This window comes from Carassius auratus, linkage group LG44F, assembly GCF_003368295.1.
Source record: "Carassius auratus strain Wakin linkage group LG44F, ASM336829v1, whole genome shotgun sequence".
Lineage (NCBI taxonomy): Eukaryota > Metazoa > Chordata > Actinopteri > Cypriniformes > Cyprinidae > Carassius > Carassius auratus.
The window spans coordinates 5843730-5870121 of NC_039298.1; the positions used below are offsets into that span (position 1 = coordinate 5843730).

General features: G+C 37.5%; 2 protein-coding genes across 4 annotated transcripts; one reads left to right on the forward strand and one right to left on the reverse strand.

Moving 5' to 3' along the window:
* Window positions 1–5951: 5951 nt before the first annotated feature.
* LOC113068406 (pleckstrin homology domain-containing family N member 1-like) lies at window positions 5952–19248 on the forward strand. Of its 2 annotated transcripts, none has more exons than XR_003279536.1 (16): window positions 5952–6233; window positions 8148–8238; window positions 8714–8869; window positions 9858–9938; window positions 10524–10614; window positions 11966–12099; window positions 12520–12672; window positions 14330–14410; window positions 14519–14594; window positions 14758–14903; window positions 15000–15146; window positions 15853–16101; window positions 16280–16441; window positions 16804–17025; window positions 17415–17579; window positions 17664–17854. XR_003279536.1 is itself a non-coding variant. In XM_026241186.1 (16 exons), the coding sequence occupies exons 1-16, from the start codon at window positions 6160–6162 to the stop codon at window positions 18541–18543; spliced, it is 2106 nt and encodes a 701-aa protein (XP_026096971.1). In that variant the 5' UTR covers window positions 5954–6159; the 3' UTR covers window positions 18544–19248. The 2 variants fall into 2 exon arrangements, 1 of the variants encoding a protein (XP_026096971.1); XM_026241186.1 differs by lacking the exon at window positions 17664–17854 and adding an exon at window positions 18362–19248 and having other exon boundaries at window positions 5954–6233; window positions 17415–17475.
* Window positions 19249–19580: 332 nt separating this feature from the next.
* On the reverse strand, window positions 19581–25883 carry LOC113068407 (uncharacterized). 2 transcript variants are annotated; one of them, XR_003279537.1, is made up of 5 exons: window positions 25787–25883; window positions 21764–25298; window positions 21170–21283; window positions 20704–20956; window positions 19581–20502 (listed from the first exon to the last, which is right to left on the reverse strand). XR_003279537.1 is itself a non-coding variant. In XM_026241187.1 (4 exons), the coding sequence occupies exons 2-4, from the start codon at window positions 25260–25262 to the stop codon at window positions 20850–20852; spliced, it is 3720 nt and encodes a 1239-aa protein (XP_026096972.1). In that variant the 5' UTR covers window positions 25263–25298; window positions 25787–25883; the 3' UTR covers window positions 19581–20849. The 2 variants fall into 2 exon arrangements, 1 of the variants encoding a protein (XP_026096972.1); XM_026241187.1 differs by having other exon boundaries at window positions 19581–20956.
* Between the last annotated feature and the right edge of the window lie 509 nt (window positions 25884–26392).

A 26392-nucleotide genomic window follows, 5' to 3' on the forward strand; every position in this document is an offset into this window, starting at 1 on the left:
CACCATAAACCATCCTCCGCTAGCTCTATTCACCTGAGCTCAGTCTACAAACATCAGTCCAGGCTCATAAATATGCATCTGCAGTTTTGTATCACATTAGACACACTATATAGGAATTCTTACACTTGGGGTAAGATGTTTTCAAGAAATTAAAAGTTTTATTCATCAAGAATGCATTAAATGTTTTTATTCAATCACAAATGCAGCAAAATAATAATACTGTAAAATGTTATTATAGTTAAAAATTGTTTTATTGTAAATTAAATTTGTATATTGTATATTAATATTGTATTCTAGTGATGGCAAGCAACTATTGCTCCATTATCAATATTGAAAACAGCTAAGCTGCTTAATATTTTTGTGGAAACTGTGATTATTATATTTTTTTTAAGTAGCATATCAAACCTATAACAACAAACAAGAAAATGTTTCTAACATTTACTACCCATTATCCAACCCACCGCATATCAGGAATAAGAAAATCCAGATAAATAAACAAAACAACACCAAAAATAATTGTGTAAATGACCAAGATCTCCCTAACGTTTAGCATGACTGTGATTCATTTTCAAGATTCTTTGCTAAATAGAAAGGTCAAAATAACATTCATTTATCTTTCGTAAAATTACAAATGTCTTTTGATCAGTTAAATGTGTCCCCGTTGAAAGAAGACATAAATAAATACAGAAACTTCACTGTGCCCAAACCTTTGACTGGTAAAGTATCAAGTTGTCTTCCCTATAGAATTATGCCCTAATTATTCCCTAGAAGTCGATCTTTCAGAACCTGCATGTTTTCCAGGGAACAAGGAAAGATTTGGCTTCTCGTCATTCTACTTGAACTGAATTCTGTGTCAGCAAAAATCCATTCCTAGGAAGCAACCAGTGTTGCCCAGATCTGGCCCACATAGATTTCACACGGGGCAGATGTGAGCTGCATCTGAGCCAACATTATATTTTTGGTGTCCTGGCAACATGGTCTCATTTAACACTGTCAACATCTATATCTTCATCTTTATAATCACTTCTGTTGAACACATAAAAAAAGAAAATTCACATCTTTCACTTCTTTCACCTGTTTGATGTGGCCCTTCAAAGCCTTGTTTACGCCACCTCTTACACCCTGTTTTTTTGTACCGTGAGAGCTCTGACACCTGTGGTTCTCTCTTGCACACGTGGTCCATTGAAAACAGCCAGAGGTGTGAAGTTAGCACCCCTTACGAACCCGGTGAGTCTGAAAAAACATTTGATAGGGACTTGCCAGACAGGGTCGTGCTGATAGTCTAGCTCAATGCACAGCTCTGGTACGCAGGGGCGGCGCCAGGGGGGGTCTTGGGGGGTCTCAAGACCCTGCCAAAAAATGCCTTGACCCCCCATTTGACCCCCCAGCCTCTTCCTGATTAAAAAAAATATATATATTCGGGATAAAGATCCAAAAATGTTTCTCTTCAAACTACGCAGAACAATAATAAATAATTATTTCGATATTTATTCATACACTGAAACGAGAACCGTTTCTGTCAGACGCGTCCGATTCGAGAACCGAGGAGCTGATGATAACTGCGCATGCGTGATTCAGCGCGAAGCAGACTGACACAGAGCGCATCTGAACCGACCTGATTCTTTTGGTGGTTGATTCTGAACTGATTCTGTGCTAATGTTATAAGCGCGGGTAAACCAAAGGCTTGAATGAAGGGCAATCATCGCCAATGACGGCATTACATCGAGCGCAAAAGAACCGGTGAACCATTTTTTTTTCAACTGGTTTATTTGATCGAATTGTCCGAAAGAACCGGTTCACTTGAGCACCTGCTCCTTTGCCCCTTAAGTGCCCTTTTGTCAAAGCAAAATTTCAATTTTTTTTTGTAATAACATAAACATTTGTGAATGCCTGCCCACGGCCAATTATAATATTAGTACAATTTATTAATAATAATCTAGCCGTAAATAAAATGACCAGCATGATGACAGTTCACCTGACTACGACCTCATCCAACCGGGAAGATTCCTCATGCTGCACGCGCATTTTTTAATTGCTACAGGATATTTTCAACATCGTGGCAGCTGGTAAGTGGTGTTTCATTCTCAGCGAAGTGATTTTGATGTTTATTTACTTATTATTATTTTACAAGAACGATGTGATGTGAGAACATGCAGATACGTTGTTTATATTGCTGTGTGTAGCCTGTAGTGTAGAAGTAACACTAGCGTGCTGTTTGAGGGAGAAAAGTTTCACAGGCATCGAGGGGTCTGGTCTTTTTTATGTTATTTGAATAAACTTTTATTATATTACAGTAGGCTACTTATTTATTTTTAACACGTAAAAATAATTATCACAACACTGGTAAGGCTTATTCAGATTTTCTCATTCTCTGAATTATCATTATAGAAATAAAAACAATTCAGAAATGAATTAAAATATAATTATATTTTAAATGTGATGCAAATATTTTTTCTACAATAGCAACAGTGTTTACAACAGCAAGACCACTTTAGCCTGTAAACTCAATAATATCTATCTGGAAATAAATGTAAAAATATCAATGTCAATAAAAATGCATAATATACCTGACATGAAAGTGCAGTGTGCAGGATATGAATAACAAATGTAGCCTGTCATTTGTTTACATTGCAAAGGTGTTTTTGTTGTTTAGTAGCAGTAATATGCAGTTATTAGCCATGTCCACTGTATTTTTTTGTTGGTTTTCATGAGACCCCCCTTGAAAAGACCAGGACCCCCCATTGCCCCCCCAATCAAAATTGTCTGGAGCCGCCACTGCTGGTACGTGTGTGTGAGATTCTTACTGAAGGATTCGTGACTTTGTGAACTAGAGATTTGCCTTATCACAATAACATTTGAGATCTTTTTTCACTTTTCCTGTAAACTGAAACATCTTTCTTTCAAATAGCGGTCTAGTTGAATGTATGCAATAGATACTGTCCAGTATTTCAGGAGTGTAAGGTGCAGGTCAAAGTATGGTCAAAATGACTATTAGGGGTATGAATCGTAAGTGAATGATGACTGAGAATCACATTATTTTTTCTCCATTTGTTTGCCTTTCCAAGCATTTAACCCCGTAGGATCCAAACAGAAGATCTCTTGCAGATGAGGAAGCAAGTCATTGTTTTGCGTAAGATCGGAAGAAGAGACAACATAAAATGTTGTGGGGGCGGTCAGATCCTCTGTTGTGTTTGGCTTGGTTTTCCACTTCCTTCCTTTCTTCTTTGTGACAGCTTTCAAAAACATGAGACTAATGTAAACCACTTGGGGGCTTTTTAAAATGCTTAAATCTCCCATTTTAATGCTTTTGAATGTCTGCATAGACTTAAAAATAGGGAAAAAAGTCATATTGTTAAATATTTTTTACAATTTAATATAACAGTTGTTTAATTCAATATATTTTAGCCACACAATCCTTCAGAAATCGTGCTAATATGCTAAGTTGTTGCTCAAGAAACATTTCTTATTATTTATCAATGTTGAAAACAGTTTGAAAATGGCTTTTTAATATTTTTGTGAAAACTTTAAAATCTTTAAAAAGTATTTTGATTTAATGCATCCTTGCTGTATAAAAGTAACTTACTGACAAATAATTAAATAATAAAAAATCAATTAACAATATTATGTATATTGTATAATCCCGGATTCAGTCCTTCCCTTATCTGAACTGATTATATGACTTGTATTCAAAAAGCAACTGAAACCTAAAGGAACAGACAGAAACCCACATGACTTGAAGTGAAATTTTCCCAGACTATGTCAGATGTTTCCATAGGATTTCTTATTCTGTAATTTCCTTTAGGAGGCTCAGAGCTTGATAAGCAGGGAGCACTTTCTGACTCATAGTTCAGTTCTTCAGTGCTCAGACTGAGAATGGGGAATGATACATCATCTCTGTTTCTTCATAATAGCTCTATGGCGATAAAATGAAAGAGCCATTTCAAGAATTTATATAATATAACTTCAGCTATTATTAGTCTGAATCATGAAACTTCTCAGTAAGCTATAAACACTGTCATTGTATCTGATAAGAATAAACATGTTGTAGCTGTTTAATACAGTGAATTGAGGAATGTGTCAGTTTAGTGCCTCCGGCATGGCCTCATTTACATTTTCTGGTTAAGCTGGTTTGGATCAGCAGCCGCCCCACACTAACAATAACTATAACATTTTATTTCTAAGGGTTTGTTTGAAAATATGCTGTTTGGGAATGAAACCATAAATGGTAAGAGCTGATATGCATACACGGAGTTTACCTACACATTCATTTACACGTCATTAGAAGAGCCATTCCAAGTATGCATTCAAACACAGAATGCCTCATACAATAGCTAATCATCATTAAATCACTTACATGTACAAAGAGGAAGGCTAGAACTTGTAATTGCATTTGTTATAATGTAATATTCTGTAGGCAGACTGCATGTCTGACAACTGGAAGATATCAGGGATACAAACCCTCACCAGGATGGGATTATTCACTTGTGTGCTTTTAAAGGGATTAGATCATATCTCACACAGAACCATACAGTCACAGGTGACATGTTTACAGCAAATACTTACAAGTGTAATTTTCAGAAATTTAGATCCTACAATGATCACATTTTTGTAGATTTTATATAGGTGATTTTGTAATGTTATCATTTTTCTTTTTGCTATTTATTATTATTATATATTTTTTTGTCATGAATGTAGCTTTTGATGAGGCCTAATTAAATTTATGAAGTTAAATTAGCTCAACTGGTAGAGCACTGCGCTAGCAAGCAAGCAAGCGCAAGGTTGGGGGTTCGATTCCCCGGGAACACATGATATGTAAAAAATGATAGCCTGAATGCACTGTAAGTCGCTTTGGATAAAAGCGTCTGCTAAATGCATAAATTTAATTTAATTTTAATTTTAATTCACACTAATTCAATTTGGCCAACTGAAACATTTAGATGTGACCACTAATTAACACAAATTAGGTTAGACCAATTGAAAAATATAGATGTGATTTTGAGTTGGAGAGGTCTGATTTTTTTTATTACAGTGTGTTATGGCATTTTTATACTTTATGAATGAATGAATGAATGAAGCAAGCAAGCTACATTTTCAACAAAACTGAAAAAATTAATAACAAGAAACACTATTTTTGTTGTAAAAAGTTGTGAAAATAGATTATATATTATACATATTATATTACATATTTATATAAAATTAAACACTATAAAACACTAATACTGCCAGTAACAGTAATACATTAATATTAATAATAAAAAAAGAAAAATAAAATATTATTTTTTATACATATATGAAATATAAACAAAATAAAAAAATGCCAGGAATCCATATTAATAAAAAAAAAACACACACATACACACAAATAAATATACAATAAAACAATCAAGAAAATAATAAGCATCCCATATTTCTGTCTATTTTAAAAAAGATTGAGATGCAGAATTGTGTAACATATTATAAGTTTATTTTTTTAACCCCATTGTCAGTTTTTTAAACCTCTATAATTAGTAGTAATATAAATAAAATCGAAATAGTGCCAGAAATAGTAATTAAAAATGTATCAATAATAAACACAAAAAATCTATATTTTTTAAAGTGTTCTATAACTTTTTGATTACACATTATTTTAATTATGTTGGTGTGTGAATAATATAATGAGCCTGAAGTATTCAGAGCATGTCCAGACATGTTTGTTGTGACCTCTTAAGTGACACCAGCAAGCTCCATTCAGACTTTAACACTCTTTCATCAGAGTATTCAAGCATTCAAATCAGTGCCATTTGTCCACTATAAGGTGTGAAAAACTACACGTTCCCCTTTGTCATTTATGCTTTATTTAGTGAGGGGATCTCATGCAGAAGGTGTGAACTTCATTGCTCCAGTCCCCTGTGTTCGTCTCCCTCCCTCACTCTTGCCCACACACACCTCCCTTTATCTCCACCCACTGACACACTCCCTCTCTCATACACTCCCCTCTCGCCTGTCTGCTGCTTCAGTATCAGTCTGGTCTCTCTGGTGAACAGACACACACTCACTCACTCACTCACTCACTCCAGGGAGGTTGGATTACAACAGGGATCACTAAACTCTATTGATCTTGCAGGAAGATACACCAGAGTTCTCTCATCAAGGAGATTCACACACTATCCCAGGATCAACATGGGGAGTAGTATGTCATGCGTCCCCCAACACAACTTCAGGTTCTCCAGCAAGAGCTTCATACGGAGGAACAGGTAAGAACCATGAGATACTGCCTTAAAACGATCAAGTTTTAAAGGTATGAAGTATGAGTTTGATATTGGACTGAAATGCCAAAAGTTTGGAAAGTAAATAACAATATTCAAACATCTGTATTTTTGTCCTGTTTTCCAGTAGAAATGTGTAATCGTCATTAAAATAAGATAAATTCACTTGAGAAGCAATTTTGTGTACACTGAAAACAATTTGATGTAGAAAATATTTTTGCACAAATTTCTTATAAATGTAACGATTACACACAAACGCACACATTTAATTAAACATGAAATTTTAAAGCAGAAAACCCTGAAATACTATTTATTGTAAAACGAACTCTAATAATCTGTTTAATTTACAACTAAAAACATTTTTTTTTCAGTGTATAAGATATTCATTTATAAGATTTGTTTTCAGAAAATTTATTATTATTTATTTTTTAATTAATTTTATTTTCCTCACCCCACTTAACTTTTTTTTTTTTATACTATGAAAATTACTATTATTAATTTAAAAAAAATCTGAAAAAATCTGTCATAATCTGTGAAAATACTTTTAGTTTTTGCCATATGGCTTATGGCATATATTATGAAGTTCTAATGGAAAACAAGGCAAAAAAAAAAAAAGTCTCATTGAAAAGTGATATTTTATAGCACACTGACATGATGAACATGGGTTAGTGATTTGAATTTGGCAGTGTAATGATGCTGCCTGTAAATCTCATTAGCTCAGTGTCAAGATCTCACTTCACACTGACTGATACATTCATCTGCTGATAGAATTCACTAGTGTAATGAAGTTAGCTCTATATCTGTTTCCAGTGCAGTCTTCAGGGAAGGTTCTCAGGTTTTGTGGTTTTTTGAGAGAATTGGATTTATCCTGCACAGAAAGTAATACTATTGTGCTTGCACTGCTAGTGACAGCGATCCGTGTAATTTACTGCTGTCCAATTTGGACAACTTTTCTGACTACCTTTCAGTTAAATAGACAGTTGGCCTATTTTAAATCAGACAGTTTGTCTGTTGTGTCTGGTTTGCATGTGCACCGAATGTAAGTTCCTGGGTTGAGTTAGGGTTCAGAGTCCAAGCCCATAAAAAAAAGTCTTTGTCGAACATATCAGATCAGAGTTCAGTGCAGCGGGACCCGGCCCCTTTAAAACCCAGGACCCCTATCAGATTTCAAATAAGTGCACTCAATGGTTGCAGTTTTAATTAAAACAGTTGATGCCTTTTTCATAAAGTTACAAAGTTGTCGCTGTCAAACTTTCATCACTTTTACGAGCATGTTCTGTATAACATGCCGCCTACAACCTGCATTCTTCCGGATGAATTCTCCGGATGCCAAACACGTTGATCACTGAGTCCTAGTAAATCACCGATACTTCCTATTATTGTCTGCATGAATGAGCCCAGTGTCGTTATGCTAATTGCATTCAAAGCAGAGACAGATTGACAAAGAGAGAGAAGAAAAACATGGGAGTCACTGAGGACGTGTCTCTCGCCGAGGATGACTTCCTCGCTGACACGGACTTCCTTAGCTTATCGTTGCGCAGGAAAGACTTCATTATACAGATCTGACACTAATGATTATAAATGGGGGTCATGGGTAACAAAAAGGCATTTCATGAGCGGTGCATTGTGGTTTTTAACATAAGCGCTATTGTTTTTTCTCTTTAAATGGTGCAGATAGTGATGTAAATCGTATATGTTGACTTGTGCAAGCTAAGGAAGAATGGACATGTGTAATGGTGAAGTAATCTTTTGTGTGGGACACTGAGCACCAGAGTGTTCAGACAGATTGACTTATAGTGATTAACTGATCATCTTGGGTCAAGATAACCCCTGTGTGGGGTCACATCACTTTTTCTTATCCCACAACCCTTGACTAATTAGAGTCTACTGTTTTGTGAGCAGCAGCCGCTTGTTCCGGAAAAAGTACCCACAAGAGGGCCAGGAGAAGTCCAATAGCATCATCAACATCCTCTGCACCATCACCCCAAGAAAGGTGAGCAACCTCCTGCTAATAATTCTTCTAACCTTCACAGTAAATCATGAAAAGTTCTGTGAAGGCTCAAAACACTTGTTTGTCTTGCATTATACTAACATCTTGTAAAATGTTACCAGAAAACAAGTTTACGTGCTAAGAACGTTTGAAAAACGTTATTTTTTAAAAAGCTCATTTAAAATGTCAATTTGTTTTAAATGTTGTAAAAACATTATAGAATTATTCAAAATTTGAAGCTTTCAATGTTTGGAAATACCAATGTCATAATTTACGACACTTGTCTTAGAACGTAAAAGTGTAGAAATATTATTTTGGTGCTAACATTTTTGTTTGTAACATTGAAAAACCTTTAAAGAACATTAAACAAATGTTCCGCAAACACTGCCTATTTGGGATTTCACATTTAATGCATACAGCTTTGCATATCAGATGTAACTGAGAAAAGGAACTCATTTTTAACACTGTCTTGACATAGGAAATGTCACCCAAAGATCTGCAGACGATCGAAAACATCAAATGGGACCCTCCCTACGACCCAGCTAGTGGATGGAAAAAGAGTAGCATCAATGTAAAGAACTATGGCAGAATGATCCACAGCTCCAAGGTCCGCTTCCGCTTCCTGCACTGCCAGGTAAGACACTCCAACTCACATCTAAAACACACATCCAATCAAACTCCAAAACAAACACGCAGTCGTCAAGAATAATCATTCAATAAACCTTTCAAAACAGACTTTCGTATGATGATTAAGGTGGTCTGAGCAGCCACGACAGTCACTTACTCACTCGCTATGAGGTAATGCATAACAAGCAGATGGAAGATACAAGATGTCACATGGTTGTTGTATGAAGCGCTGTCAGAATGACGTCCATGCTTTTGCTGATTAATTGATGCAACTCGGTTTGGGGAGTTTAGGCCGTGTCTGAACACGTGGAGATGTGAGGTGTTGTGAAATGGCTCAGAGATGCAGAGATATTTCCTGGGGCAGAGCACACTGATCAAACTGCTGATATGTTACACATTGGCTCTGAAGCGTGGGAATCTCTTTGGTTTTGATAACATGTGGTCATACTGGGAAGAAAATTAGTGTGAAGGAAAAGAAAAGCAAAATAACCCAAACCAGGGTGAGGTGAAAGGGGGAACATAACGTACAGTGGTGATATTACAGTTGAAAGGAAATGTTACCTAACAGTATTTGTGATAATGGCATATTCTGTAACATGGTAAAGGCCTAGATCAGATAAAAGGAAATGAGCTGTCAGTGATAAATCAATGTCAGCTGCTTTAAACTAGTCTTTAGAGCAAACAAACACTTCTCAGAAAGTATTCACAAAGATTGCCTTGATTTACACAGGATTATTTAACCGTTCATTCCAGGGACTGTCAACGAGATTGCTACATTTACCACATATTAATGCCCTGTCTATTGTTTTATTTTTTATTTTTTTTTGAGTTTGCCTTCAACATGACCTTTGAAAATCTTGCTATTCAGACTATGGGAGAGTGAAATCTTTTAATCCGTCAGCGTTGTTAAATTCAAGCCTATAAAGGAGCATGACTTAGAATGGTCCTTCTGATTGTGTGGATGCTGAGCTGATGAAATGTGTCTGTTCTTTCAGGACGTGCATGACTGCTATTTGGACCTGTTCCAAACACATCTTCATTTTGTCTCCAACAACACAACTGGACTCACATACCAGGTAAAAGATGCACCTACAGTATTTCTTTTGTAACCACACAATAGACAATGCATACCACAGGTCGAAATGTAAAGGAGCTCCAAATATGTCCATGCTTGTGTCACTGCTCTAGACAGGAACTGTCGTTTGAGTCATGTGGTAATGGAGACAGATATTACAGACTTTATACTTTAAGATGATGTAAAATGTGTCACCTCTCCATGCCAAAAATGCCACACTAAGTTGTATTCAATCATAAAATTAGTCTCTTTCTATTGTGACTGGTATTAATCAGGTTTTATTATGCCTATTCTTTAATCTGAGTCATTGGGAGGCAACGGTAATAAATGTTCATTAAATATTGTGCAATATTGAAAGTGACAGACGTCTGAAATGTCATAAGTAAAATTTATATATAAAAAGAAATCTTGAAACATTCTAATCATTCACAGGTTTAAATGAAAGTTATTCTTATATAAAATTGTATATCATAAAATATATTATTAAAAAATATAACTTTTTTAAATAATTGTTTTAAAAATAAATGTATAAATAATTTTGAATCCCGTATTTTCAATGAGGATTTAAATTTTTTTTTTTTTACAGGGAACACTTCCTCTCAAAGAGCTCACAATTTGCAAGCTGCAGAACAAGAACAGCTTTGGTGATATGCAGGAATTTGCATTCCAGATAAATGGTGAGTGTGCTTGATAATTCAGGGTTGAACAAACAGGAAAAGGTACGCAAGGAACCCAAGATAAAGCAACAGGGAGATATAGTGGCATACATATAATTGCCTAATACATAGTTGTATGTATTTCTGCAATATTTTATTACTTACATTTTGGAGGTCTATTTTTATTTATTTATTTTTAATTGATTTATTTTTATTCTACAGTAAACCCTGTTGTTCTCAGTGGTATTTAAGGGTGGGATCTGCGATCTTAAACTAATCAGAAAACAGCATACATTTTTTTTAATTCTTTTATTATCTATGTTTTTGTTCTGTTGCTGTAATTCTGTTGCACTGCGGAGCTTCTGTCACGAAAACAAATTCCTCGTATGTGTAAACACACCTGGCAATAAAGCTCATTCTGATTCTGATTCTGATTCTGATACATTGTAAAGCCATACCATGTAGGCCCAAAACCACTTTTCATAATTGGACATTCCAGAGGTTCAAAAGCACAAAGACTTTCCTCTTCACCTCTCCATCACAGTTAAAGTACTCCACATTCCAGGGCACTGGACCCGGAGACACAAGTTTGCTTACAAATTGTTTATTTTTACCACATATTGAAATATTGGCATTTTAATATTATTTTGTCACATTGGGCAATCAACAAAAAGCTTCAAACTATGCTTAACGTTCTCGGAAGATGAGTCAATGTGACCGTGATTGAATGAAAAAGAATTAAGCTTAACCGTTACGTGATGTTAAATCCTACTTTACAAATTAGTGAATAAATCTTCTTATTGCCACAACATTATATCAGATAGGACTCACTACTGTATTTCATATTGGAAAGATGATGTCTTAGATTGTTGGGAGTGAGAGATTTGGGAATCACACAGCCGCATTTCCAGTCCTGACTAAATATGTAATCTGGGAAAAAATGACCAAGACTTGCACATGAACGTGCTTTTGCTAAAAACACATCACATCTAACTGGAAATGACAGAGTGGTAAGAGTGGTTGATATCTGAACAGATAAAGCCTGGAATGCCAGTCTGATAAAAGGGAGATTCCAGGTTGGATGCATTCTTTCAGAATAGCTGTTTTCAAGAAGTGACAACAGGTTTAAATGCAGGGCATGTTGTAATGTTAAGAGCTCTTGAAAAAGAAATTTTGCTCTCAGGGTCAGAAGTGTTAACTCTGATATTTTAACATGAAACAGAGCAAATGTATCTAGACAAGTACATCTATACTTAAAAACAAGATTCACTAAAATATTAAGCAACCTGTTGCAGGTTTTAAAGAGATCCAGATGGTCACTGGTTGTAGTCATCTGACCTAACTTCTGACCCCTTGTCTTTGACCTTCGTAGGGGTCAGCTTGAACCCTATCATTGTGTATTGCTCGACGGAGGAGGAGATGAACAACTGGTTTGGCCTTTTGACTGAACAAATCGAGGCTAATGGCGGCACTGCAATCACACCAGAGACATACACAAGAATTAAGGTATTGCAAAATCAACCTTTTATCAGAATTACCTGTACTTGCTAGCTGCCAGATCAAAGTGTATGACAATAAACATAAAAAAAGGTGTTAATTCAGGTCATCATGATTAATGTTGGTCACTGTCCTTTGGGATCTTATGAGTTGTTTCTTTTGTGGTAGAGTTTCTTTCTTTAGCTGGATTTGATAAAGACATGGTTTCTTTCCTGTTTTGAAACAACATGCTATTGCAGTAAGTGAGCTTATAGAAAAAAAAAACACCTGCATCCTATAATTAGCAGAGATGTGCAATCAAATAGCAATGGATTTCTCTAAAATTCCCAATGCTAATGACACTCCCTGATCTTTCACATGACATAGCAAGAAACATCATGCCAGTTTTAACTTTTGAACATGGATTTAAACTCAATATTGCGTCCAAAGGTGCAGTACTCAGAAGAGACCAAAGTGGAAAAAGAAGAGCTGAGGAACTCCATCAGTAAAGAGCCCATTTATGAGTGGGAGGGCTCGCAACGAGAGAGTCTAGGGCCCATTACTTACGTCACGAAAGTCAGGCTGCAACACATGCCTTGTCAGGTAAGAGCTCTCCAAGATGTTGTCATTATCTCGCCCTTTATTTTGGTTACATTATTTATACAACCTGAAAAAATTGAAAAATAATATATTTATTATATAATGGAATAAAACAACAGCGGTATATGAAAGTGACGTGACAAATTCCCGCACTAGGAATTTGTGCTCTGCATTTAACCCATCCGAATGCACACAAACAGCAGTGAGTAGTGAACACACACACACCCACCCACCCAGAGCAGTGCCTTGCTGAAGGGTCTTATCTCAGTCGTTGTATTGAGGGTGGAAGAAAGCAACCACTCCCCCCAACTACAATCCCTGTCTATACCAAGACTCAAACCCACAACCAATAGGCCACAACTGCCCCGTCCTGTTAATCCTAATATTTATTATAAAGCTAAATCTAAATTTTATTCTAATTTTATTTAATACTCAAAATATTATAAGGATATCAAATTAGTGTTAAGTTCATTTGAACACAGATGTATTACAAAATTGAGAATGACTCTTGAGAAAAGCCTTTGAATTAATTGTTTGGCATTGGCATTGCCACTTCCACACCACCCTCATTAGTCAAAGTCTGGATCAAAATGCCTGAATTCAGCAGGTTTCATTGAACCGACAGCAAAAACACAAAGCATGTGACTTCACACTAGGGGGACTGTAGTGTAACCAGATATCCAGTGTACGTGTGGCCAAATATCTAAACCTTTTACCAGAGAGTGAGGGAGGGTGAGCAACTGATAGTGCATCTTAAGCTTACTGTGAGAGCAGAGAGGATCTGCTTGAGAAAAGGGTGTGTAAACCAGTTGCTTGCCTCAAGCCCTTGATTTGACTCACCCAACAGCTGACTTTGAACACACCCTGAGCCGAGTAAAAACACACACACTCGAGGCCGGGGCAAACCCTTGGGGAAAACTGTGCAAAGTGGTGGTCAGCTTCTTTATATTATTATACAACAGTTCCGGTCCTTGAATTCTGCTCCAACATGATTGGAATTTTCAACAGTTTGTTTCACTCTGCTTGTCCATATTTGGGTGTTAGTAGTAATGAGCACATTCAAAACAGTACTTCATGAAGCGTCAATGCTTTTGCAAATCTTTTGTTTCGAATCCGTGGTTCTTACCAAACTCACCACGTTAGGTGATTTAAGCAAACAAGGCTACTGTTTCGAAACAAATTCCGAAGGTTCACAGTTAAATGATTCTTAGTGGTTTGTAAAAAGGTGTCTGTGCAGGTTTGGGTTGAGCTCTTGTTGCATTTACACCATTTTGACCAGTCCAGGAGCTAACGCCAGCTTGCGGTCCAAAACAATGAAAATGTATTGAAATGAAAGCTTCATTTCCCCCATCACTAGATGTGAGTCACTGAATCATTCACTCACACTATTTATTCAAACACACTGATTCACTTAGGGATGCAAGTTAATGAGTGAGGCTTTCGATCGATTTGTTCAAAAACACTGATTCCTTTAGAAACACAACTATACAGATGCACTAGCTCTGCCGCTTATTTGGAAATAGTTTGTTGGTGGAGCAAAAATAGATGAATTAACTGCAATAAAGCGTCCGAAACAAGTTACTCAATATTTGCTTCATGCCTTTTTTACTGTAGTGTAAGCAATAATGAATGTGATTCAATTTCTCTGTTTGGCTAACAGGAGCAGTATGATCGTCTGCTGGTGTTGTATCCCAACTATCTCATAATTCTGTCAGAAGGGAGTGATGGCCTCTTTTACAAGGTAGGCCAATCTGAAAATAATTCCATTTTCACAAATGAATACAGCTGCAACATTACGCAATCCAGTGAGGCACTCTGAAAATAATCTTGAATGCGTTTGCAATTGCAGGGCAAACTTCCTCTCAATATGATCACAGTTACAACTCCCTGCCAGGACATCAAGCCCAACACATTTATGATTGAGGGTGAGTTAACAAATCAAACTTCAGTTGCTGCATGTTATCCTTCTTGGCAAGGATCTATGTGCACTAAAGATGAGTGTACACTCTTACTGATTTCCTTTCACGCTGTACCCTGTTTCTGCACAGATTCATATATGAATTTAACTCTTGTGGGTTTTGTTGTTAGGGAAGTTGATAAACCCCATCATTGTGTCCTGTCTGGACAAGAGCGAGTTCAGTGACTGGATCCTGTATTTCAAAAGCGCTGACGTCCCGATCCTCAGCCCTCCTCCCCCTGTCTATGACATCATTTACACTCCAACACAGAAACAGGTGAGCGCTCACTTCCATCTTGGACATGGTGCTGAATATCTTAGATATCGCATGTAAACGTTGTGAGATATTCACTTTCTCCTCTGTTATTCTCAGGCTCCAGAGTTTGACAGGTGGAGCGGCAGCAGCCACGGAGCTACCGAACCACTACGGCAGTCCCAGCACAAACGCAGATCCCATGAGTTCCAGCTGCCCAGTGCTGATGACAACCCTGTTTCCCCTGGATATGCTGAGCCTCTCTGTGTAAGTGTCTATCCCAACAGCCCAAACCCATTAATGTTAAGCTGTGAACATGTGTTATAGGGAACTAGTTTTCCTATGTGAATTGCTCTTACAGTTTTAGTTTAATTTGGTGTCTAGTGTGAAATTGAGTAAGGCAGTGGTTGTTCACAGCTGTAAAATATGGGGCATTATTCATAAAAATGACTTGTATGTTTATTTTGGAGGAGTATCACATGTGGTTGTGATCAAGATCAGTAGAATTTCTGTTAATAATTAATGTGTGTGCAATCAATTTCCGCTGTGTTACCACCCACAAGAATCTTGCGAATCAGTACTAAACACTATTTACCTATATCCTCCAGAAGTATCCATATTACATTCTTTATTCTAGTTATTCAAATTTTCAACTATTAAAATGTTCACATCTGAGACTTAGACATAAGCATGCGTTGATGTTCAACCACAATAGGACAAGATGCTACGACATTTTTTCACCTCTAAGTCAACATGGACTGCCATTTACAGCACATTTTATGTGTGTAAAGCTGAATATTTCTGATTGAAACCAGGGGAAAAAGTAGGTCTAGAGATTTTTCCACTAGATTTTATCCATTAATTTGACTGGAAAGTGGAAAATTGTCAAAAGGATTCTAAAGTTTGTTGTAATCTTGTAGAAGAATGTGAATACAGTCCAGTAAATCAGTGTTTGTGTTGTGTGTTGGTACAGTTCATTTCCAGTAGGCCCAGCTCCTCAGACATGCAGTACTCAGCTCACCTGGGCAGCAGGAGCAGCAGCTTCTCTTCTCATGTCCGACCGGCCCCTAACCACCGCCCTGTTTCACTCCACTACTCCTCCCCTCCACAGTCATCGTATCTCGCTTCAGAGGGGCCCATGTCACCGGTTTACAACACGCCATACAGTTCGGTGTACTGCAACGGCCCTGTTCAACGCATCGAGAAGGCCCCGCTAGTCAAGGTAGTAGAGCATTACTATAATCTGATGCACTACTTAGTAGTTTTGTTGTTTTTTTTACTTTGAAGACAGGTTTAGCAGAGATATTTGATTTGCATTAGATTTAGAATTTTGGGTTTGGTGTAAATAGAATGCATAAAAACATGCATAACTTATATGTTTTGCATCTGTCTCCATTCAGTCAAACAGCTGGAGCACGCCGCAGACAAATGTCAAACACCAGCTCTTAGTTCCTCACCGCCACTCAGACTTGATCGGTCACCGGAAACCTCTCTCGCCCCTTTATGACGACCCCAGCACCCCCAGTATGTTCCCTCTTGAGGAGAGCGCTGCACATGCATCGGTAAGTGGGTCAGGATATCAGATCCGCTCTCTCACTTGACACCACTGCCTTCGGTGACCAAACACCCGCAGGGGCCCTGATTTAATGAGCTAAAGCCATGGAAAGTCCCCATTGCATTCATTACTAATTTATCCATCCAGATGCATAATAAAAAAGGCTGCTGAGAGAACCCTAACTTGCACATTTGAGAGAATATTTCAACATAGAATGCAGGTTTTAACTTGTTAGGTTTTCGAACCTGGACTACATAACAGATTTAGGTTTAAACCCGTTAATCAGCTGAGTATGTTTGGTTTAGTTCACTATGCTATTTTTTTAATCACCCTTATAAGTCATAATTTGCATGTTTTTCTGTTACACAGCACTCTTCTCGGGCCTCCATGGAGCATTCGTATCCTCCTCTCCTTCCTTCCTCTTTCCGGCTGTGCACTCCCCCTCTTGGGCGGAAAAATAGACATGGCCAGGCCCTGGAGCCCGAGGTGGGCAGCAGTCAGTGGTCTGATGATCTACGTGCTCAGGCCGTTTCCAAACTCAAGTTACTGCCCGCCCCAAACCGACAGCCAGAACACAACCACATCTCTCAGGTAATGAGATGGTAGTAAATTTCTTTCAAGACTTAAATTCTTTTTGCTTCATCATCATATCAGGATAGTTGTATCACCCAGACATTCTTTATTTCTGCCCCCCCCCCCCCCCCCAAAATATCTAAATACATTTTTGGTTAAGTCACTTTATGCATGAGATTTACACTATACTGTTCTGTTTGGGGTTGTTGAGACTTTTTTAAAATGTTTTGAAAGAAGTCTCTTATGCTCACATAGGCTGCATTTATTTGATCAAATATACAGTAAAAACAGTAAAACTTTATTTTAATGAATTAATATGACAAAAAAATGCATATAAATATTGCTCTACATGTGTGTATCTTAAACAGTATAAAATAAATGAACTCCTGTTCTCCTGTCTTTTACAGAGAGGTTTCACAGGTCACATTGTCATGGAGGCGCAGCAGATATCTTACAGTTACACGCCAGGTGAGAATGTTTGACATGCTAAAGTCAGGAGGCAGTTACAGCACCACAATGGCATGATGATATGCTCCTTTCACGGATGTAGATAGATATGTACAGCAAGTTGCATGACCAGTTTTGTGGCCACAAGTTTTGTTTAGAGTGTGAAATGTTGACCTGGGCCATGAGTATGTTTCATAAATTGGTTAAACTGATCGAAAGAAAAAAAAATGGTGACACTGAATTGCTTAATCATCTAATTAGGCCACACGTGTACACACTCACTTGCCAGGTTTAAACACAACACCATAGGGAGGAAATAATTTATGGTAACGTGCACAGAGCAGAATCTCACGGCACAGCTAACAGGATGGTTTTAGAATGACCTTCTCCAACGCGCGCACACACACGTGCACACCCACACACACACACACACAGGGTTTGATCGGGTGTGGTTGCCCAGGCAGGACATGGCAGTGGAAACAAGAGTGCAGATGAAGGGGCATGTGTGTGTATGGTTGTGTGTGTAATATGGCTCAGGCTCAGGGTATTTAAATGACAGCACTGCAGGTGGCACTTGAAGGAAAGACCAGCGAAAGGACAGAATTACCACGGAGGGTGATTTAAAGCTCACAAGTGGGAGATCCTGCAAGACATTTAGAGCCTCTCTGTGAGAAAGAACACAACAAACGATATGTTAGATCTTAAATTACGGCATGAAGTATTTAGAAGGCTCAGTTTACAACACCTTAACCTTGGTCAGTGGATTTTGACTTAAATTATCAATTTTTACATATTGAATCCAAGTATTGGAAGACAGCTTAAGTTGGTCAAAATTTAGTTGAAAAACCATTAAACTAAATATTTCAAATATTTGAAGACATGAATCATTGTCTTTTGCTTCTCACAGATGACTCTTACCTTCAGCCGGTGGATCCAGATGACCAGGAAATAGACTATGATAACATATGGGAATTTGACCCAGATAATAGGAGGATTCAAGCCCTGCCTGGAACTTCTCCACACCGGACACTGGCTTACTTTGGAGCTCAAGGACTGGGCGCTATGACAACACAGCAGAGATGGTCATAAAAGAGAACAATGGGCTTATGCCCGTCCGGACTTGCACACATAGCAGACTAATCAAGCCACACATGCACACTGGGCATGTTTTCACCAAGGGCTGGCATGCCAGAGTATCTGAATTCTCACAGTTTGGTTATTCAGTGGCTTTATGACATATTTTGCACATGTAATATCCTTCAATTTAGGGGTGCTGATTTCAGACTGCTGTATGCATTCGGTACGAATTCGTGTATTACTCACTGATGCATCTATGTATATATAAATATAAGAAAAAATACTTAAGGTAGCATTTTGGAGTTTTTGAATTTAATTTAGTTTGTGATTCTTACAAACTTTTGGAAATTGTGATTAAAAGCATTTTTTTGTACATACCAAATGTAAATATGCTATTTTTTTCTATTTAAGTTTTAAATATACGTTTTTATTATTATCATTATTTTTATTTTATTTATACTTTTCATATTTCATTATGGCCTTCTGCTTTTTGTTGGAAAAATCTATTTGTCCTGTGGAGGTCAAAGCTATTCATTAGAAAATAAATAAATCTGAACTGCTTTTGTATTGTTGTGACAAATAAACACAAGTGATAAAACAATTGTAACACCGCATCTGTCCACTTTAAATATGTACACGTTGTTCAGTTTACATTTTGAACGATTTTGAAATGTATTTTTGCTAATAAAAAGTTCCCAGAACACCTTTATTCTTTACTCAGAACAGTCTGGATTTCCTTTTAAATTGTAACATATTTACATACAAGTCTAGCATGTGCAGGATGAGTTATAGGAAATAAATAGAAGCATTTAATTTTTTTTATTGTTATACCACAAAATGTGAAATATTAAAAGAGGGCCCCTACTGGGGTAACAAGCTTCCCTGGATAAACTTATATTACCTTGATGTAATTCTTATTAATATTTACATGTTTTTTTAAAGTGTCATTAATGTAAAATACTATATCAACCATTCTATTAAAATTTTTATTTTCACAATTTAGTTTAATCTGAAAGGTAAAATTATTCTATGACTTATATACAGGCAGATAAATATTTACATATTTTAATTGAAGATATGTTAATAGCAACACTATGAATGCAAATGTAATGATTTCTCTCATTGAACCTATATGTTTTAATGAAAGTGAAGATGTATGAAATGTACAGTAAATTCAAGGATATATTATTTATATTACTATATATTAATATTATTAACTCACGGGGGCCCATCTTCCCCAGGGGTCTATGTTTTACTGCAGAATAATAAATATAACTTTTACCCCACAAATCTAATAACACAGATGTGTCCACAGATCCCTTATCAGAAATCACTATTTTCCAAAGACACAAAATTAGAAAAATATCATAGTCATTCATTAGTGCTGAGATTATATATTTTGTTGCCATCTATGGTCAAGAGAAAAAGTTGGGTCATCTTACCCTACATTAAATTTAGTACAGCTGAACGGTGACACATGCCATACAAACGTTGGGAAAGGGAACATTCAACAATGTGCTGGAAATTATGCATTTGAATTATGAATTTCAGGGATCTTCCCGCGCCTTCTTTACTGTGACTTTAACCGCTGTCTTCTGTTGCCATCTGCTGGTAACATTGAGAAAAACTCGTTACATGTCTCTGTGGTTAAGGTTTCTTACCGTAGACTGGCACAATCATAATACAATTGACTGTTAGTTCCCTCTAGTGGCCAAAATAATCATTACTATTGACATACTATTGACTGGATTTTGAAGAAATAAAACACTGTTTTCAGATCCGAAGTGGCATCATCACATGGGTATCTGATTTTACACTTGTAAAATCATTTATAGATGATCTATAAATACACCAAAATAATTTGGCCCAGCAAAAATATCCCAATAATATCACAACAAACCGCCTATTTGTACATAGTCATTAGTTCTTCCGTTTGAATCTCTCCATAGGTACACTTATTGAGACACGCATCTCTATCTTCACCATAACACCTCCATACTCATCTCATTATCAAATATTAATCAACATACTGCTGCCCTCATCACAATGCACAACAGAATTCGCTGTGAACAGTGAATCCACTCATCTCAGAATCAGATAAAGAGCTTTGGTCATTTCATAATCAAACTACATTGCTTTTTTAAATCTGGCTCATCAGCAATAAACACACACCAGAGTGTTAATCATAATAATATGTACTGAGAAAGATGGAAAAAGTCATGCATGCACATGTTTGACATTCACCATCTAACCTTTTGGATTAGTATCATGGCAGTGTGACTGAAATCAGATCGGGGGGCTGTGGCGGTGCTATGGAGTTATGCTGGCTCTATCTGACGCAAAGGAGTTTTTCCAGAGACCTCCTCCCTCTTGTGTCTGCGCAGATATCGTATGGCAGAGAGTGCACTGACGTTTGCGAGAAGAGCTAGAAAAAAAGCCAGATATACGTCATTATGGATTACTACAAAATTTTTTGCTTAATTTGATGTGACAGAGAGCTTTTACCAGGAAAAAACGATTTCTTCTGTACAAATTGTAACATACTACGTAATAATGTCAAAACACAACTCAATGGATACATTAATGAATCACTTTATTAACCCTAATCAATTATATTTAGGCAAATAAAGATACATACCAGCTTTCCAGGTGTCTGCTCCTGAACCAGTTGATTTCAGCACCCACGAGGCAAAAGCAATACAAACCAAGCACATGTCTGCCTGTTTAAGAGGCAAGAATGGAGCATCCAACCCTAGAAAAGAAGCACCAAAATCAGAACAGAACAGTATCATTTCATAGTAGTGAGTCAACACTGAATAATAAACTAAGGCTGAATCCCCAATGACAATAAGTGATTGATGAAGTGATAATGACAAGTGTCCCGACGGTCCCTGAGTTTTCTCTATTTTTACTTGCTCATCAAAGTGAAGACATGTTCTTTAATGCTGGCACATGGCAGATCTGAGAAGCTGGCCAGCAGGAGTGAAGAACATACTACCATTACATCAGCCCGGGCATGGCTCTACATGTGACTAGATACTCTCAGTCAGCAGCTATTGACAGAAAAGAGGTGAGAGTTGACTAACATATGATAATTCTGAGATACCATTGTATTTTCTTATTTTAGGTTTAGGTTTAAAGGGAACAAACATACGACTTGAAGAAAGTGTTAGTGTGCAATTGCAGTTTCATTGTGTGTATGTGCAGAATACTGCATGCTAAGAGTTCTTACTTGGATCAGCAACAACTGTCTGCATCTCCATACACTTCTTCTGTTGTTCAGCCAGCTGCTGGAAGACGCAGTTCTCCAGGTTGAGAAGCAAAGTATCTGGGAAAGGGCTCCCATCAGGGTTCATAGCATTAATAGGTTGAATAATTCCTTTGGGAAATGTCTCCACAGGGACAAGCTCCCCAGAACATGTCTTCTCTTCAGGCATGGTAAAACCTGTGCGACGAACCTTTCTAAGTGACAGAGGGTTTGTCCAGAGGAAGTCGCTCTCATCTTCAGAAAAGAAGTGCTCGTACATGTCAACAAGATCATGGTTGGGAGGCTTATAGTCATTCCGTGTCACTACCTTGATTGCTGCATTGTCACTGTCATCATCTTCATCTGAATTCCCAGGGGAATCGGGGAAGAAATAGTCATATGCCTCTGGGAAATGAAGGATTGTGTTAGCTGAGCGGGAGCAGGAAAATATGGGAACCAATTTATCACCACCTGACTCTTCCACAATTGGAAAAACAAAACTCCCAGCATCAAACTCGGAGAAGAAATGGTCATACGTCTCAGGCAAAGAGGTGCCTGTTTCATCAAGGTATGAAGCAGCTATGTTGTCTGCACGAGGTGCACATTTTTCAGGTTCATCCTCACCGAAGAAATACTGAATTATTTCTGAAAAAGTTATACCACTGCTCTCTATTTCTTCTTCGTCATCAGAAAAGATCTTTGAACCTGAAGTGTTCACATGGTAGAACGGATCCATAAAATCATCTTCTACCTCTGCATGGATTGAATGCATTGAGGCACTCCTCAGGATTTGCCTGATTGGTTGAGTGTCTAGAATTTGCAGGTTCTGCACAGACATGTTCTTACACGTTCTCCTGAAGCAGTGTTGAGCATTAGCCATGCAGGGATGTTGAGGAAGAGTTGTTTCAGCACTTATGTGCAGCATTCCGTCATCCACAACCACTGGATCTGGATTATTCTCCCACATCACCCCACAAGAGCTAGGAAACTCAATTGATTCATCCTCTTGCTTGGAAGGAAATGGGGTTTGAAGTTGTGCAGGGTCTTCATCCAGATCAGATATGTAGGACATGTCTCCAGTTAAGCGGTCGAGCTTAGAGTCATTAAGTTGGGTAAAGTAGCCTGAGTCTGCAGCGTCTGTAATGTCCAGTATACTACCATCCTCTGCCTGGTTCAAAGTGCTGGGGTGATGGGCGTTACTGATCAACCGCAGACCCAATACGTCATTGATGGTTAATTTCTCCATTTCATTCCAAAAGGAGGAGATAGCAGACACAGGACATGGACGTTGATGTGAAGCATCAAGAGAAGCAGTCTGTAGGTCTTTGGTTCCACTTTTTAACTCACCGGAAGAAGGGTTACTTTCAGCTAACATATTTTGAGGTAACTCTACAACTTCTCGAGAAGGATTTTCACTTAGCATTTCTTCCATAGGACCATGTATGTGTTCACTAGATTTGACGAACTTGCCACAAAATAACTGTTCACTATTATTCCTCTCTGAAACAGCAACTTCATTATCACTATTGTCACTCTTGTCATCTAATTCAACCAAATTCCTTGGGTTTATGGGTGAGGCATTCATAATTGATATCTCACTAGTCTTATTTCTGCTTTGGATATGACAATCATTTGTTCCATGAGCAATATTATCAGAGATACGACTCTCAGTCTTTGCATCTGTCTTGTTTACAGTGTTTATTTCAATGGTTTGAGAGCCTGAATGGCTTTGAAATTCCAAAATGTTCTCATGAATACATGCTTTCTGTTTTTGAGAATAATCCTGTGAACAAGTAAAGGATTCTGGTCCGTTTCCATCTGAACCAGGTCCTAGTCTTTCAATGTTGTCCGTTAAAAACAAGCTGCTTTCTTTGGTGGCTGAAAACTCCACAATATTAATACTGCGTGGAATGGTTTGTTCATTTTTTAATGGAGAACAGTCATTCTCATTTCCTATACAGGATAAATCTTTGTCTTCCATCAATTTAAAAGAGACTGTAAAGGAAGGAGGCTCTGTTGAATTAATAACACTGGAAATGCTAGGAGATGATAAGGATTTCCTCTTACATCCTGCATCAGAATTATCACTTGATATGGTCTCTTTTAAGTGTACGGCAGGATCAAGCTGAAGGGATTCGGTTATATTTAATCCACTATCTTTTACATTTAGAACTTTATCTACCTGGGAAAATAAAGACAGCTCACAAATCTTTGCTTTCAATTGTCCATTGTTTTCAAGGGACGTATTATGCATGCGTTTAGTATTAAAGCTTCTGTTGTGTTCAACTTCAGACTTTGGAAGTATGGTGCCTAAATCATTGGCAAAAGATACTGGCAAGCTTTTTGAAAACATAAAATCAGCTGAAGCCTCCAAATCAGATGTGTTTTTAAGCTGTAAATGATCAGTATTATGCACAATCGAAGGTGTTTTAATTCTCTGAAGTGATATGTGGTCTGTCTTCCAGACATTTGAAGGAAGGTTGTTTATCTCTTCCCACTGAATGAATCTATCTTCCTCTGATTCACTTTGACGGTAATGGATCTGAGCATCATGTCCTTGCTCCAATGGTTCGATACTCAATCTCTTCTTCCTCCTCCTCTTTCTCCTGAGATTGGAAGGTGACACTGGGATCTGACCGACTGGTGGATCTTTCAAGTCAGAACTACTTATAGCATCCACTTGAGCAACGTTTTGTCTCGCTGGATATGGGTCAGTCATGTCTTTTCTATTAACCACTACCATTTTCACTTTTTCAGGTGGCTTTGTTTCAGGAGATAGCTCTGGATCTTTGCTGAGACTGCTACGTCTTCCCTGTTGTCCTTGTTTCATTCTTACTGTAATCAGGGGTGTTGTCAATGGCTTCCCACCAATGACTAGCTCTGTGTCAGACTTTGATGCATCTTCTTGCGCATTAGTGGATGTGATCTCTAAAGCTTTTTCTGAGGCTATATCACCCCAGGTATCAGCAACACCCTTTTTAGTGATTTCAAGACTGGCCTCATTTTGGCCAGATGAACCAAGGTCTATATACAGAATATCCTGCTTATCAAACAAACCCTCCAGACGGCCTGTCTTCTCACTTCCACAAATGAGAATGTGGCTTTGTTCCAAGGGCTGTTGATTTTCTGTGACAATTAATTGCTCAAAGAAGAGATTGACAGTCTGAAGGTGCAAGTCTTCCTCACTGCCAGAGAGAACCTGCTCTGGACTACGTATTCCGTACTTGCTGAGGTAATTACAGACAGGTGAACCCTCACAGTCTGGCGGGCCATCAATCTGAAGGTCTGGATCAGGGTCTGTGGATGCTGTGCCCACGGCCGGGGTCCTGTTTAGAAAGAAGCTGCCTGTCTCATCAATGTCACTCACACCAGAGTCCTCTCGGCTGGCAAGCAATGGAGAGAGTAGGTCACAGTCCTCACACTCCTGAAAAAAACAGTCCCAGTCTTGGTTGGAGATGTGCACACTGTGTTCAAAGTCGTCCATCGTGAATGGGCAATACACAGGTACTAGACTCTGAATCTATAAATGAATAAACATGAATGACATGAATAAAGAGTCCGGCAAAACAAATACACAAAAATAGCGAAAAATGCAGAAATGTGGATGTTTTTATTGCCATTTTGAGAATGGCACAGCCATTGTCAACTGACATCTAATTAATCTTAACATATATGCCATTCATCTTATAAACTAGGACTACACATGTTGTAAACACAAATTATGATACATACAAAATATATATTGTTTTTCAGAAACAAGGTGCACTTAAGCTAAAAAAAATTGAACAAACTACAATTATTTCAAGCTTTAAAAATACAATCAGTGAATATATACAGTCAAACACAACACTTTCCAAAAAAATCAAAAGTTTCTCCGCTCTATCGTTGGTAAAACTGCATAGGGAACCAAGAATGCAGAACCCACTGCTTTTGTTCACATTTAGATTTTTATTTGGTGTGAGCAATACTATCAAACTATAAAACTCAAAGCAGAAATCTGTACAGTACCTGTTCAATGATGTGAAAGTCCAAAAGTCCTAGAGCAGTTACCCTGTCAAACCATTTCAATAGACAGTGAATGCCCTTTGAAGTGTGCCCTTCTGAGTAAGGCCCTATGATTTGTTATAAATAGAACGCTGTTACACATCACATAATACACCCAGCACTTTTCCAACAGTCCCCCAAACAAATGTGTACACAGTGATCACTACAGCTTCTTGATTGGCAAGGCTGTTATATCTGCTAGAGTATATATTATTATGGTTTTCAGCACTGTAGAAGGCACAGAAGAATCTTCCAGAAGAATGACTAGTCATGAAAAACCATGCTTCAGTTGCATATATAAATTACATATAAGCTAATAAAAGGTGTGGCAGCTTTGGGTTTTATTGGTGTTCATATTGCAAAAACAAATAAATGATTTGTAAAAAAAAAAAATATATATATTTTTATAACAAACAATATTCACATACAGGAAGAAGTAAAGATTTTATCACTTTTATTCAGCAACATAAGAGTGATTTCTGAATGGATCATGTGACACTGAATACTGGAGTATTATGCTAAAATTCAACTTCAACATTAATGGAAAAATGACATTTTAAAATTGCACCT

Coding starts and splice junctions, on each gene's coding strand:
- LOC113068407 (XM_026241187.1), bottom strand. CDS start 25,262: ATGGACGACTTTGAACACAGTGTGCACATCTCCAACCAAGACTGGGAC. Junction 21,284..21,763: donor GACAGTTGTTGCTGATCCAA/GTAAGAACTCTT, acceptor CTTCTTTTCTAG/GGTTGGATGCTCCATTCTTG. Junction 20,957..21,169: donor AGCAGACACCTGGAAAGCTG/GTATGTATCTTT, acceptor CTTTTTTTCTAG/CTCTTCTCGCAAACGTCAGT.
- LOC113068406 (XM_026241186.1), top strand. CDS start 6,160: ATGGGGAGTAGTATGTCATGCGTCCCCCAACACAACTTCAGGTTCTCC. Junction 15,147..15,852: donor GATATGCTGAGCCTCTCTGT/GTAAGTGTCTAT, acceptor GTGTTGGTACAG/TTCATTTCCAGTAGGCCCAG. Junction 17,026..17,414: donor AACACAACCACATCTCTCAG/GTAATGAGATGG, acceptor TGTCTTTTACAG/AGAGGTTTCACAGGTCACAT.